General features: G+C 38.7%; 1 protein-coding gene across 1 annotated transcript in view; it reads right to left on the bottom strand.

The window, feature by feature from the left end:
- Positions 1 to 15,409, bottom strand: part of Xpr1 (xenotropic and polytropic retrovirus receptor 1) — a 145,029-nt gene that overhangs the window by 22,619 nt on the left and 107,001 nt on the right. Inside the window, exons 10-11 of the mRNA XM_075988290.1 lie at positions 13,278 to 13,449; positions 11,891 to 12,085 (exon numbers count right to left, since the gene is read on the bottom strand). Of these exons, the coding sequence (XP_075844405.1) occupies positions 11,891 to 12,085; positions 13,278 to 13,449 (367 nt within the window). The remainder of the gene's footprint in view (positions 1 to 11,890; positions 12,086 to 13,277; positions 13,450 to 15,409) is intronic.

Genomic DNA, 15,409 nt, shown 5'->3' on the forward strand with positions numbered 1-15,409 from the left:
GACTGGAACTTAAAAAAATACTTGCAAATTTAAAAACTTCCAACAAGTCAGGCATGTGTACATGCCCACAATCCTAGTACTTGGAAGACTGGGGCCAGCCTAAACCACACAGAGAGCCTCTCTGTCCCCCAAAGAAAAAGACTTCAGAATGGTTCTACCACATATTTAAAGAATACACATTTTGTACAATTTCTTCCAAAAAAGAGAGAATACCTTTCTATTGATTTTATGAAGCCAGCTTCACTCTAAGAACAGAATCAAGAGCAGTATGAGAAAAGGAAAATAGGCCAGGTGGTGGCGCACACCTTTAACCCCAGCACTTGGGAGGAAGTCCGAGGGAAGCCTTGTCTACAGAGTGAGTTCGAGGACACCCAGAACTATGTAAGGACTCTGGTTGTTTTTTTTTTTTTTTTTTTGTTAAAGTGTAACAACCAGTTCTCTGGATATGAAATGAAACTGTATCTCTATGTTAAACACATATGATAAAATAGAAGATATACTTGTGCAAGTGAAAATATTTTCTACCTTGACTGTATTAACATCCTAATTACAATGCTGGAAAAACTGTGTAAAGAGTGCAACATATACAAAATTATACAGACACATTTTAAAATAATGATGAATATATATTAATATTATCTATGTATATGTGTATCTGTCACATGTTGTGGACGCCTGTGGAGGTCAGAAGAGGGAACTGGTTTCCTGGAGTTGGAGTTAAAGCCAAAACCAAACTCTGGTACTCTGAAAGAGTAATAAGTGTTCCTAGCTGCCAAGCCATCTCTCGAGCCCCAATAAATATATATTTCAAACTTGAATGCAAACCTATAGTTTTCTTGTAAAAAGTTTAGGTATTTTTAAAACCTTTGAAAGTAAAAATCCCAAACCATGGTAATGTGGGATTCACCTCTGTATGCTATGAATAAGTTTTATTACCATTAGTTAATAAAGAAGCTATTTTGTGCCTATGGCAGGGCAGAATAAAGCCAGGCAGGAAATCCAAACAGAGCTATAGAAAGAAAGTAGGCAGAGTTAAGGAGATGCCATGTAGCTGCCAAAGGAGAAAGATGCTGCAATTGCAATTTTACCTGGTAAGCCACAGCCTTGTGGAGTTATACAGCATAATAGAAATGGGTTCATTTAGGATGTAAGAGTTAGTTCAAAAGAAGCCTAAGCTATTGGTCAAGCAGTGTTGTAATTAATATAGTTTCTGTGTGATTATTTTAGGTTGGAGTGGCCGGAAAATGAACAGTCTACACTATGGTATTATTTACAATCTCTCAAAAAAAAATCCTCCATTTATAAAATATCTGTGCATAAGTATAAAGCAAAAATTATAAAATGCCAATGAAAGAAATAAAAGAATATCTAAATTAGTATAGTGTTTCGTAGACAAGATACCAGTTCTTAAAGTTATAAGCAGGTTCAACATAATTCTAAAATTAACAACAAAGGGCAAAGGAATTAAAATAGGCAAGACAATCTAAAAAAAGAATAATAAGGTAAGGTATCAGTCTACCAAATTTTGATATTTAATATGCAGTTCCAGGAATCAAGACTGTGTGATACTGGCAAACAGAAAATACTAAAGAGAATTCAGGAAAGGATCCACACAAAAATACTTAATTGTTTCTGACAGCGATATGAAAGCAGACATTCAATAGAACAGAGACAGCCATTTTCAACAACACAGAGCTACTAAAACAGGATAACCATAGGTCAAATATAAACTTTGACTGTTTTGTAACTTATACATAAACATTAAGTCAAAATAGACCATGGGCTTACCTGTAAAACATAAAAATAGGATGAGAAAAATGTAAGACTGAGGGCTCCCAACAGCCCTGATGGGCAGAAGCCAGCCGCAGGCCCTCCTGGTAGGTGCCACTATGATGAACAGGTAAGTGGTAGACAATGGGACAGAAAGAGAAGCGGAACAGTTCATGTGCTATGGAGAGAAACAGAACTGAAGACTCAACAGTGGTAAGGAACAGGCTGCTATGGGTGGCCTACACTGTTACCTGGGGCCATGTCTAGGTCAGCGCATGGTCTATGCTGACGTCCATGGCCTCTGTTACCATTGAAGGTCATATGGATGCCTGTGGTCTGGGCTGCCACTGATGCCACGTTGATGTCCAAGGGCCATGCTGCTACTGAGGCCATATTAACCCGAGTGACCTGTGCTGCCACCAGACACCATGACGTCTGGTCCAGAGCTGCAGATGAGGGTTATGTCTTGGTTCATGCAGCTGGGGTCTGTATTAATGTCTGTGGCCTGTTTTACCACTGGGAGTTATGGGACAGCTGGCCCAGGTGGACTGGACCCTAGAGAGTTGGTCTTGCCCCTCTCTCACTGACTGCCTCAGCTGGCCCCAGTGGCATAGGCACACAAGAGCTGGCCCAAACTTTCGACTGCCATGGACCAACTGGCCACCCCACTTGCTGGCTGCTGCAATAAGAGTTGGTCCCATTGGGTGGGGGTGAGGGGGGCTGGCCCCACCTCTTACCATGTGTATGAGAGATCTGGCTTGGACCATAACATGAGGGATGGGGAGTGGTCCCAGTGGCACAGACTGAACTCTGCTACCTACCACCAAGGCACACATTCATGGTTTTGAGTTTGTCCATCCCAACATCTACCCCATCTATGACCTGCTGGAGCACATGATAGGGACTGGTCCTGTGGAACTACAGCAGCAGGATGTCCATGACTCAGAGCAAAAGCAGGATATCTGAGAGGGTTTTTGATAAGCGTCCAGATGGTGTACCAGAAGCCTTAAACCAGACCAATGACTCATTGCAATGAACGTTTGCTAGTAAAGCTAACTGGACAAAAAGGCATATTGTAAGAAACACCACAGCTCCCAATGACACTACAACAAACAAATATGTGATGGAGAGGTGGGAAAGATGGAGAAGCGAAGTGGTTTGTTTTTGTTTTGTTTTAATTATTTTTATTTTTGAAATTTTCTTTTTCGGGGACAGCTACAAGAGTTGAGGACAGACATGGAAAGGCTGGGAAATGAGTTTGGTATTGGGGTGTGTAATGTGAAATTCCCAAAGAGTCAATAAAAAATTATGTTAATAATAAAAAGACTGAGATAAAAGAAGAAAAACCTAGGCTTAGGTAAAGAGTTGTCATTCTTAAAACTAAAAAAAACAAAAAAACAAAAAAAAAACAAAACAAAACAAAAAAAACCATACAAGGAAATGTTGATGAACTAAACCCTTCCCTGAAAAAGGACAAGTTAAGAGAATAAAAAGCTGTAGATGGCAAAACTTATTTTAAACACTATTTGATGACTTCTATTAAAGTATATAAAGAACTCAACAAATTCAAAAGTAATAGCAAATTCAACCAAAGATGGGTAAAAGGTATACATTGGTACCTGAAAAGGCTAAGGGTGTAGCTCAGTCTAAATATGTGCTTAACATACTCAAGGCTTTGGGTTCAATCCCGTGTGTGTGTATGCGCACATGCATGTACGCATGCATACAAGCTGTAAAGTTACATTTTGTCCACTACATTTGAAGAAGCATATAGATGACATGTCTTGCTTATTAGCATAATAGCAAACTTCCCCTATGTTTTTTGATGGTTCCTTTTAAAAAATATTTTATTTTTTCACATGTATGGGTGTTCTGTCTGCATGTATGTCTGTACACCATCTGTGTGCCTGGTGCCCTTAGAGAAGGAGAAAACAGACTCCACAAAGGTGTCTTATGACATGCACATGTACATGATGGCACACAATGCTCTCCCATTATATAGATAAATAATAATGATGAAATAAAAATGTAAAAGGAACACAACGCTAAGCAAATTACTCATGCTAAATCATTTTCTCACTACTTGAAATAGCATTAATTTTTTTTCCGTTTTCCAAGATCAAGTTTATTCTGTGCAGCCCTGGCTGTCCTGGAGCTCACCCTGTAGACCAGGCTGGTCTCAAATTCACAAAGACCCACCTGCCTCTACCTTTTGAGTGCTAGGATTGAAGGTGTGCATGATCATTGCTGGGTGAGCATTAATGTTTCTGTTTTCCTCTGATGCAAAGGTAACTTTTCTTTTCTGACAGAAGGGGAACTTGGAGCTGACTCCACACTGTGTGAACTACTGCTGTGGCTGTTAGGATGAAAGGTAAGTTCCTGGCTCGGTGTTCGGTAGATGTGGCATTTAGGGCCAAGAACCAGGAAATGGGTATCTCCTTATAAATACAGCTTATATCATTCTTGATCACTGTACTTCCGTGTTTTCTCAAAGACAGCTTTGTCCCATGGAATGACAGCATGCTACTGTACCCGACTGGTTCTGTTTTGTTTACCTGGGCTTTAACACTGTGTCACTGGGTAGTGCTCAGGGCATTCTACAAACTTAGAAAAATGGTACAACAAAAATAATCCTAAGGCCTTGATGTAAATTCTAGCTCTGTTACCCACGTGTTAGCTGATTTTGGAGGTACACTCTCTCTATACATAGTCATAGGTTCTTCTACTTCCTAGCTGTAAGACTTTGGCAAATATCTTATTCAGTTTTTAATTTCCTTCCTTGTCACATGAAGATCAAATGTCTGTCTGTATGAAAGACTCTCTCCTTGACCTGCTTAGTTAGGACTCTCTACTCTCTCTAGGCTTCAACCCTAGCATCTGGGATTTATAGGTCCATATCACCTACCTGTAGCAAGCATCTTGCTAAGTTTAGAGTCTCCAAACCCAATAGGCATCAGAGAACCTATGTCAACCTTCGGTAAGAATCCTGTCAAGTCAGTTTAGCCAGTGTGCCCAATCCTGATGTTTCCTTTTAGTAACTTTCCATCCTTACCTTCCTTCTTGGCTATAAATCCTCATTTGTTCATTCTTCCAGAAGTGGAGTTACAAACACAAAAAGAATGATGAACACTCTTCCTCACTAGCAATACTTCTCAATAAAATGCCACCTTAAGAACTTCCCAGCACCGGGTGGTGGTGTCTCATGCCTTTAACCCCAGCACTTGGGAGGGTTGAGGCAGGTGGATCTCTGTGAGTTGAAGGCCAGCCAGATCTACAGAGTAAATTCCAGGACAGCCAAGGTTACAAAGAGAAACCCTGTCTCCAAAGACCAAAACCAAAACCAAACCAAAGCAAACCAAAAACAAAACAAAACAAAACAAACAGACCCAAAAATCTCCCTAGCTTTGCTTTTAATATCCAAGATTGCTATGAATTAAGCTAGTTAGTACATGTTAAATTAAAATAGTGTCCAGTCCATAGATGTATCCCATAAATACTACATTTGATAATACAGGTATTCTTTTTGTGTTGTGTTGTATGCATGGAGCCCTTCCTCAGGGGCTATTTCTACTCCCTGAGACAAGGTCTCTTCCTAGCCTAGAACTTGCCAAGTAGTGCTGGTGGGCTGGCCATAAGCTGTCAATCTACCTGTTTCTACCTGCTCAGCACTGGGATTCAAACATGTGCCATTCATCACACCTGGTTTGTAGACTGTGATATCACTCACTAGTCTTCATCTACTCTTTGCAGAAAATGGCATTATCCTGTGGTAAGCTATTGTATAATGTCTCAGGTGCTGCTGCCACTAAGTCTATTACAAACTTGTTACATGGCATATAATGCCATGAACACGCCTTAATTTTTCACAACTCCTCTATTTATTCTAGTTATAAATATATGTCTAGAATAAAAGACATATATTTTGGTTTTTTGAGACAGGGTTTCTCTGTGTAGCCCTGGCTGTCCTAGAACTCATTTTTTAGATCAGGTTGGCCTTGAACTCAGAGATCTGCCTGCCTCTGCTTCCTGAGTGCTGTGATTAAAGAAAGATATGCACTACCATGCCAGACTCTTAACAAAACAAATAACCAATTACCAGAGAGGGATTGCTCACCAACCTACCCTGCAGCGAACATCATCACTCTCCCATCAACACTACTTTAACTTGCATTACTCTGCTATTAGTGAACTGAAACACTGTTAATGTGTTTATTCTGCAAAATTATGTTTATGTCCTTTGCCAATTAAAGAATCAATCTATATTTTTTTTCCAAATAATGGTAGATTAGATTATAGCTAAAAAATATTCATTCCCTTCAGCCCATCCTTGTTTCCAAGACAAGAATATTCTTTGCCTCAGTGATGTTGGGTTTGGTGACTGGTTTTAGTGTTAGAAAAGACAGACGTCTGTGAACCTGTCTTGTGAGAACAACGTCCGCATAAGATAGTTCAGCAGAGGCAGCCTTAACATATGAGACCAACCTATTCCAATCAATTTCCAGCTGACCCAAAGAGGCTCAAGTGAGAAGAAATTACAGTTATTTTACTTACCAAACTTTGGGTTGATTATGTAGCAACAGCTGATGAGTAAGTATACTTAATGTAGTGAACTATATAAACAATTGGAAGAGATCCATATAAAATCTCTCCCTCTCCCTAAAGTACAACATATAGTAGGAAAAAGCCCTTATAGTTTATTTGCTCACTTACTTTTTGCCTTTCTTTTTGTGCTAAAAATATGTAGACACAATAAGTTCATTGTTTTTCATTGATAACATCAATGTAAAATTATATATACATATATATATATATCACATGCTTAAAGTTTTAAAGGTTTTAAAACTCTGTGTAAATGGACTTTATCTTAAGTAAAAGATGTTTTTAATAGTTTTACACGAATATTTAATAAATAAATGTGATCTCATCTTTTTTTCTAGAAAAAAAATTAAAAATTCTATCAAGCCTTAAATTTCTCTCTAATCAGGCATTGTTGTGTAAGTTGAATTAAAATAATTTTCATCTTTGCTTCTTTCTGTTTGTTTGTTTGTTTGTTGTTGGTTTTTCGAGATAGGATTTCTCTGTAGTTTTGTCACCTGTCCTAGAACTAGCTCTTGTAGACAAGGCTGGCCTCAACTCACAGAGATCTGCCTGTGTCTGCCTCCCGAGTGCTGGGATTAAAGGCGTGTGCTACCACCGACTGGCTCCTTTGCTTCTTTTTAGCATCAAAAAGCCTATAATTCTGAGCAATAAAATATTACAAATATTAGTGTTATTAAAGCAACATGAAATATAGGAAACACTGTTTTCATGAGTTGTAAGAACAATTAAGAAAACCAATGTGATGAGAAAACCAAAATGATATCAAGGTGTCAATGTGTGTGTTATTTTTTAAAAGTCTTTTAAGTGACAAAGAAGGTAAAAAGATTTAATTTATTCAAAGATATATATATATATATACATATATATCTATCACATGTAGAAATATATAAATTTATATATAGAAACAATTACATCATTTGAAAATTAGTACAATGATAGCCAAAAATGGCAAAGAGCATTAAATTACTAACGAGAAGAAATCAGTATCTTATTATTTTGTTTTTTGATATCAACAGGTCTTTTAGCCAATCTTGTCTAGATAGACTATAAAACAGTTTTTCCTTCTATGAGGAAATTACAACAGAATATATTAAGTTCCAAAAGGGTTAATGTTTTGAACTACTTTAAATATCAAGGCAAAAATGAGAACATTTATCCAAATGAGTTTTCTTTTTTAATTGAACGTATGTCTTTTAAAGCTAATGGAACAAAAATTTCCCCAAAGAATTAAAAAAAACCACAATTACTCTTTCTATTATAATATAAGACGATTAAAATGTGGACTAGAAGCCTATTATTCAGGGTAGCAAGAGAGTAGCAACTAGCTGTACCCCAGAGAAACAGCATTTCAGGACTGTGTGTGTTCACTCAAAATAATGAAGTGGCCATTGCACAGGAGGCACTAACTGCTGCTGGGGAAACCTTACAGGGAGGCATAACACCCTTCAGAATGCACAGGAGGATTCAGATGAGGCCTGGGCACCAATAACATGGATGTAAATGAACTCAAGAGACGCTCTTTCAAAAACTTTATAGCAAATCCCACCCTGTCCACAAAAGTCAGGGAATGTGGAGTGAAAGCACCCCTCCATATATTTACGTGAAGAGCACAGGTCTAACTCCACTAAGAATTTATGAGAGTACAGAATTTTAGGAGCTACAAGTGCAATACGAGCTGATGAAATACAACTTGTTAGAAGTAATAACATCGCAGTCTTTCTGCTATTATACTTCCCAAAGATCTTTTCTTGCAAAGCCCAGAAACCTCAAGGAAACCAAAACCCATTTAAAATACTTCCTCACCTCCTCTAATCCCAATTCCAAGACAACACTTGTAAGGAGCTGTTTCAAATGTGGTCATGTAATGAAATATGAATTTTTAAACACAGAGATTGGCTGCTAGCTGAATTCCTTTGTCTCTAAAAATCAATGACAGAAAATAAAATGCCCTGAATTAATTCAAATGTGCTTCTTTTTTTATACAACAAAAGAGGCCTAACTGAAATATTAATCTTCAAAAATGAGCTGCCTAAACTCTCACCTTCTAAAAAATGATTCTAGGTGCAGGGTTAATGCTTACACCTCCATTTTTACAAATCATGCAGCATAACATAAGAAACAACCTCTGTAACAATTTTTAAAGTGCACTTAATATAATGCTGTTACTATGGTAACCCTGGCAGGCTAGTTTTTAAAAAAGACTCAGATCTGAGTCTGAACAAGGTTATGTCACGATCTTTTACTCTTCTTTCCTCATAAATGTAGCTTTTGCAACAGCACATGCACTCCATAGAAGAGTATATAATTACTTATTTTGAATTTATTCTTTTGACTCAGTAATTATTTCTAAAGTCTGTGTTTTCTTAGAATACTGCCCAAGAAAATCAAAGAACTTAAGGCTGGGGATACAGCACAGTGTATAGAGCGCTTGCCTAGCATGCATGAAGCCCTGAGTTTGATGCCCCATCACAACATAAAACTGGGTATTGTACATTCCTGTAATCCCAGCACTCAAGAGGGAGACTGATGCAAGGGGACCATAAATTCAGTCATCCTTGATACACAGTGAATTTGAAGCCAGCATGAGCTATGTGAGACCTTGTTCTTCTCTCTCTCTCTCTGTCTCTCTCTCTCTTTCTTTTCCTGAGACAGGGTTTTTCTGTGTAGCCCTAGCTGTCCTGAAATTCATCAGCACTGGTCAGCAAAGGGAGCTGTTCTTTTCCCATTCGCCCCATTTTTGTAGTATACCAGTCTATAATATAATTCCATGCGCAATTCTTACAATAAATCTGTGAAGTAAATAGATTCAGGTAAAGATACAGCTTTCTGTGAAACAAAAGCAGCCATGACAAATGAGGCCAAGGCAAGCAGAAGTAGGAAACAGGATTGCTTCTACCCTCCAACTGCAAGGTAAGGCTGGGATAAGCTCAGTGATACAGTACTTGCCTGGCATGGCACACACAAGACCCTGAGCATCCTAGTATCACAAAAATAAAAATGAAGAGACAGGCATGGTGGCACACATCTGGAATCCCAACACTTGAATGGCAGAGGTAGCAGGGGGATCAGAAGTCCATCCTTAGCTACATGTCATCTGAACATCATCTTTCATCTGTGGCCTATCAGGCTGGGTCAGAGATTTGTGCTCTGCGCTTTCCCAGTACCCTGCTTATACAAACTAGTACTCTATTTTCAAGTCTTTCAAAACATGTAGTTTCCAAACCCCATAAAACTTAGCATTTTAACCATTCCTTCATATACAGCTCAACAAAGCTCAATAATTACAAAAAAGTGGGAAAATTTCTCTTAATACCTTCTAGTGAAAGGATATAATTTAGTATCAGTTTACATATATATGCAGCAGGTAAGTTAACAACTGTAAATACATTTACACCAATGTAAAACTATATCACATTAAAATACAGTTCAGTAGTAGCACACACCTTTAATCCCAGCACTTGGGAGGCAGAGACAGGCGGATCTCTGTGAGTTTGAGGCCAGCCTGGTCTACAAGAGCTAGTTCCAGGACAGGCTCCAAAGTTACTGAGAAACCCTGTATTGAAAAAACAAAAACAAAAAAACTATATATATATATAGTTTTTAGTATAAACTGATGTTCCCAGGGGGGAAAAAGAAAAGTCATACCTGTGTTAAAGGATTTCTACAAGGCTGAATGGCTGAACTTTGTGTGTGACTGTAGATAGTGTTGAAGACACATTATTAGTGTTGAGCCACATTATCTTAGACTATCTTCAGTCCCTTTAAAGCCATTCATTGTCTCTCCTGTGTCTGAACATCCCTGTGACTATCAAAATCTCTAAAATGTATTCTTTGTGTGTATGGAGAGTTTGGTATCAGTGTTTTCCTCAATTTCTCTCTCCTTGTTTTCTGAGACAGTGTCTGATTTAGCCCAGAGCTTGATGATATGAACTGACCAGTGAGCAAGCCACAGGGATCCTCCCGTGTCTGTCTTCCCAGAGTGGGGATTACAGGTGCCTGCTGCCAGGCCCGGCCTTCACATAGAGGTTCTGGGGACCAAACTCATGTCTTCAACTTCGTGCAGCGAGCATTTTCCTAAATGAGTTACCAGCCCTAAAATTTAATTTCAGCAGAACACCAGCTCCTACCAATCCAAAAGCTGACAACACCCCAGACCTATAGTGTTCCCTTGGTTTGCTGTAGCCTGCCTACTTGCAGCCACCGCCAAAGCACTCAGTAAATGCCCTGACTTACAGCTTTCTTTGTTCTGTAACTGCAAACTCTCATGTAACTACGTCCAGTGGAACACGTCTTTCAGGGCAACCTGCATCTGTGCTCCCAGGTTATCACCACTGGACCAAGAATGAGCTGTATTTCCTGAGGTGAGTGTTGTGTATTTGTGTGAACAGCACCAGCAGCCCTGGCAACTGTCAGCTTCTTGATGAATGTATTGTTAGTATAAAATATTTACCCCAAAATAGTGGTGCTCATTTTTACCTAAGATGAGAGGCAAGTGTTTGTGATAATTTAGTAAGAGGAGCCATAAAGCATCTTGTATCAGATCAACTGTCAGATTTATAAATTATCTAGTAATAACTGACTAGTGGCATTCCTCAGCAAAATTAAAATTATGGAAGCTTTTCCTTCACCAAGGTACTAAATTAAATCTATCACTTAACCAGAATGGCACATGCTATTCTAAGCACAGAACCTACGTCATAGTGTGGACAACAATCTCACACTATTGACTCTTAGGACCAGCAGATACATACTAGTGCAACAGCAGTTTTGTCCCACTGAATTAAGACTCATAAATACAGCCTCACAAAAATGGTTTCTCAAAACAGTTTACCTGAGTATTTAAAAGCATCTACTGGTTTCCATTAGTCACATTTCTGGGCCACCTACGGATGAGAAATTGTAGTGGCTAGTCGTGGGCTGATACTGTAATGCGTTTTAGTAAAAGGAAGTGAAATAACTGATTGACAGTTCTTGGGAAAAGGTTAAAAATTCAAAAGGAGTGTCTGCATGTGGCTCAGAACTTAAAAGCTTTTTTTCTCTTCCCAATAGAAGAGCAGTAGCAAGTAATAGCAGGTTGCCATGGAGACAAGAAAATAGAGGGATCAGAGAACTCAATTTGCAGTTAAATGGGCTGGAAACAATCCTTACTAGTTGGTGAAGGGAAACGATTAAAAATATACTTGATTGCCAGAGGGAATCTTGTACACCTACCCATTTCCTAACCTCATTAATGAACAAGGAGATCTTTAAAAAAACACTAAATGAAAATCCAAGGCATTCATAGGTTAAATCCACTGAGCATAATTCAGGCTTTCGAACATTAACATAATTCTTCCTATCTGATCGACTGTGATTCTTGTTAATGATGTTTGTTAATATACAATGAAATGAGAATAAAACTGTATTCAAGGATAAACCACGATAATCAGGGTCTGGAGCTTCAGTGAAAACCAAGAGCACAAAAAGGTCCAGGGCAACAGACTCAGGAAGAAACAACTCAGATTTGAAAGTCTCAGCATACCTTTGTGAGTACTGTACAGGGCTGCGAAGGTCACGGTGAAGAAAGTGGTGGAGTATTTGCCAGCATTTACTAAATGAGGAAAGGCCCTTTTTGTGTCACGGTACCGGCGCAGGCACTGGATGAAGCGAAGCCAAGCAGGAATACACTGAACAATGGCTCGCACTCCATATGTATATCTGTGGCAAAATTCTGGTTCTGTGAAGATTTCAAAGAAGAAGAAGGAAAAATTACAATTCAAAAGAATGAATTGTTCACACCATCTAGTAGCACAGTCCAAATACCCATCAGCGTATAAAATCCAAGTCATCCTCATGGGTTCAGTCATTCTCTCCTATGTAACTACTTACTGTTTGCTCAAGCTTTTCAGTGGTGGATAAACCAATGAGAAAAGGTAAAAATTACAGAAGAACTACTGGAAAAATCTGTCCTCTAGACTTCTTAATATCCTAGAATTAATATTTTTTCAAGTGCAATAATAAAACTATAGGAAAAAGAGTCTATGAATCAAAAGAAGAAAAAAAACTGTTTTGTCCTGTGATGTTAAACATATGGAAAAACCAACAAAAACCACAGGTATCTAGACAGTTTTATAATGCCAAGTACTAGAAAATATGTACACAGAGCACATGTTCTATGTACTCCCTTTTAATCAAGAACAAGGTATAGGGTTCATTATTAATTTTTTACTGCTGCTTTGTTGTGCTTTTACTTCTGAGACAGGGCTTCATCATATGCAGCCTAGGCTGAACAGGGACTTACTATCCTACAGCTTCGGCCTCCTCAGTGCGGGGATAGCAAGTGCACGGTAGGCTGTCACACCCAATTTTTCATTCTCTTTTGTGAGTAGATGCTCTATGTATGACCTGTCTACATTAGATCTTTGTGATGAATGCAAACTTCCTAACTATACAAACGTGGCATTACCTTAAGTGTGGGTAAAGAGCCAGAAGAAAAATAAAGGTTTCAAATAAGATTTGTAAAGCAATCTACCACAACTTTTTCCAAGGCATTTGACCTGATTCTAAGCAATCAGTACTTTGATCACAGTACCTACAATGCTATCCCAAACATTTTTGTGAGGACTAATTGCTGGCACTCTAGCATTTGTGATACAGTTACCAACACACAGTAACATTGAGAAATAACTGCAGAGTTCTTCAGTATAAGTTGTAAATTTCTTGGCAAGTGGATGGCTAAAATAACACAATTTAAAATCCAAATTATTTCAGTTCAGGAGATTGCTAACAGAATGCCAAGTACATTTAATTAAATTTGTAATGTTATTGGATGAGTTTTCACCATGACCTTAACTGTCGCAGTTATCATTCCCAATATTTCTTGGTTTATGTTGGCAATTCAGCAGTGTGAATACAAAATTATAGCCTACCTTGTAGATCATTTGGCAACAGGCCCTTACTCTCATCCCATTTGAGCTCAAAACTGTAGAAGCAGATCATATATTCCAGGTCCATGAGTATCACTGACAGGCTGTTCAGCTGATCGGCCAGCCAGAAATCAGCAAAGCCTACCTTATGGAAGGGAGCTGTAAATACTCGAAACTGAGAAAAAGAAAGAAAGGAGAGAGAGAGGGAGAGGGAGAGGGAGAGGGAGAGGAGAGAGAGAGAGAGAGAGAGAGAGAGAGAGAGAGAGAGAGAGAGAGAGAATAGAAACAGGAAACCGTACATTAAATTTCTGCAGTTGATGTCTGACCATTCAGAGTGACTGCTGATGAAGCACACACACACACAAAGCCCATGCAACAAAGGCTGGGTTAAGCAGCAGTGCAGGGATTGCACTGAAAGCACGACTGCAAAGACAACAGTGTGCCTGTGTGTGTGTGTGGGGCTGCTGGTAGGAACTGCAGGTAAAAAAGCAGAGATCAGGAGGAAGAATAAACAAGGCAGAGTGGGTAATTCCTGTAAGCCCAACACTTAGAAGGCTAAGGCAGGATTTCCACAAATTCAAGGCCAGCCTGAGCTACAGAGTAAAATCCGGACAAGAAAAAAAAAGTGCTGGAAATACAGAGAGGAAATCTAATATTTAGGTTACAAAGCAAATTTGCTGGACAGGGAAGCACTTTGCTAACTAAATACAAAGCTCTCCTTTGCCTGTAAAATACAGGTAGGGAAGGGTAGTTATATCAGCTGAGGCATGTCATATTCTCTAACCTAAATGACATTGTTACAGCATGGGGCTTCAAACACAGGGTCTTGTGCATAAGTCAAGTGCTCTATCTCTGAACTGCAACCCCAGCCTATGTAATATTTATTCCACTAATGTAATGGTAATGGCTTGTTAACCCTGAATTTCACCATAAAATCACCTCTCTTACCACCGTCCTGAAAAATGGTCAATCTATTAAGCAAATATATTGAACACTAACTAAAAAATTATATTTTCTTAGGGTTTATAGACTGCTACAGCTCAATCTTTATAATAACTCCTCTTGGGGGAGGGGGAGGGAAATGGGAGGCGGTGGCGGGGAAGAGACAGAAATCTTTAATAAATAAATAAATTAAAAAAAAATAACTCCTCTTAAGGGGAGTAGGTTGAGACAGGCCTCACTATGTAGCCCAGGTTGGCCTCTAACTTGAAATCCTTCCATCTTTAAACAATAAGTGCTTGGATCATAGGTGTGTTCCACCAAACCCAACTCGATTCCAAAGTTAGGTACTATTGCTATTCCATTAAACATAAACTCATCTTGGCTTGCTCTATATCAACCTGTTATAACTGCAGAGAGAAATACTGGCATTACAGAGAAAAGAAGACTCAGACACTAATGCCATCACCAGGAATAAAAAGTTGTGGAGAGTGCCTGGATGACCCCATGCAAAGGAGTATGGACGCAGATAGCTTTTATATTTATCCTGTCAGATTCCCTTGATTTTATTATAAAGAAGAGTAAGATAATAATGATGTACTACTCTGTCAAAGTAGCAATTCTGAAAATGAATATAAATTTCTAGCTCTCTGGATATATTCATTTAGTAGAAGAATTCAATCCATTAGCATTTCTCTTCAGAGAGACACAGGACTAAATGGTATGACTCAATCCTGAGTGTCACCTAACAGATTCTGTAACTGGAACTAGACCACGAAATAATAATACAGGCTTTGTGATATTGCTGCCTGGAGCTGGTATCTTTGGGTTCCATGACTTATTCTCTTGAGAGCTCCCTTATATTTTGTTGAGTCCAAAAATCCAGGTTACAAGTTAAGCTACTGCACCATAAGCTCCAGAGAGAGGACACTTCCTTACAGGGAAGAGGCAGAATGAGGTCTTAGCAGTCCATGTATGTAGACGCTGCTTTGAGCTACTGTAATATTTTGAGATACTCTAGGATGTGGAATAGACTTAAATAATTCAAAGAAACAAATACAAGAGGATAATTTCCAATATAACCCCAAAGGATCAGAAAGTCATACATGTGACCACACCCAAAGTAGGCCGGTATTTTAAAGGCTATTGGCTGAAGGAGTTGCCACAGTTCTCTAGTAGTTGACTTTTGCAAAATT

The sequence above is a fragment of the Microtus pennsylvanicus genome, chromosome 10 (assembly GCF_037038515.1).
Source record: "Microtus pennsylvanicus isolate mMicPen1 chromosome 10, mMicPen1.hap1, whole genome shotgun sequence".
Taxonomy (NCBI): domain Eukaryota; kingdom Metazoa; phylum Chordata; class Mammalia; order Rodentia; family Cricetidae; genus Microtus; species Microtus pennsylvanicus.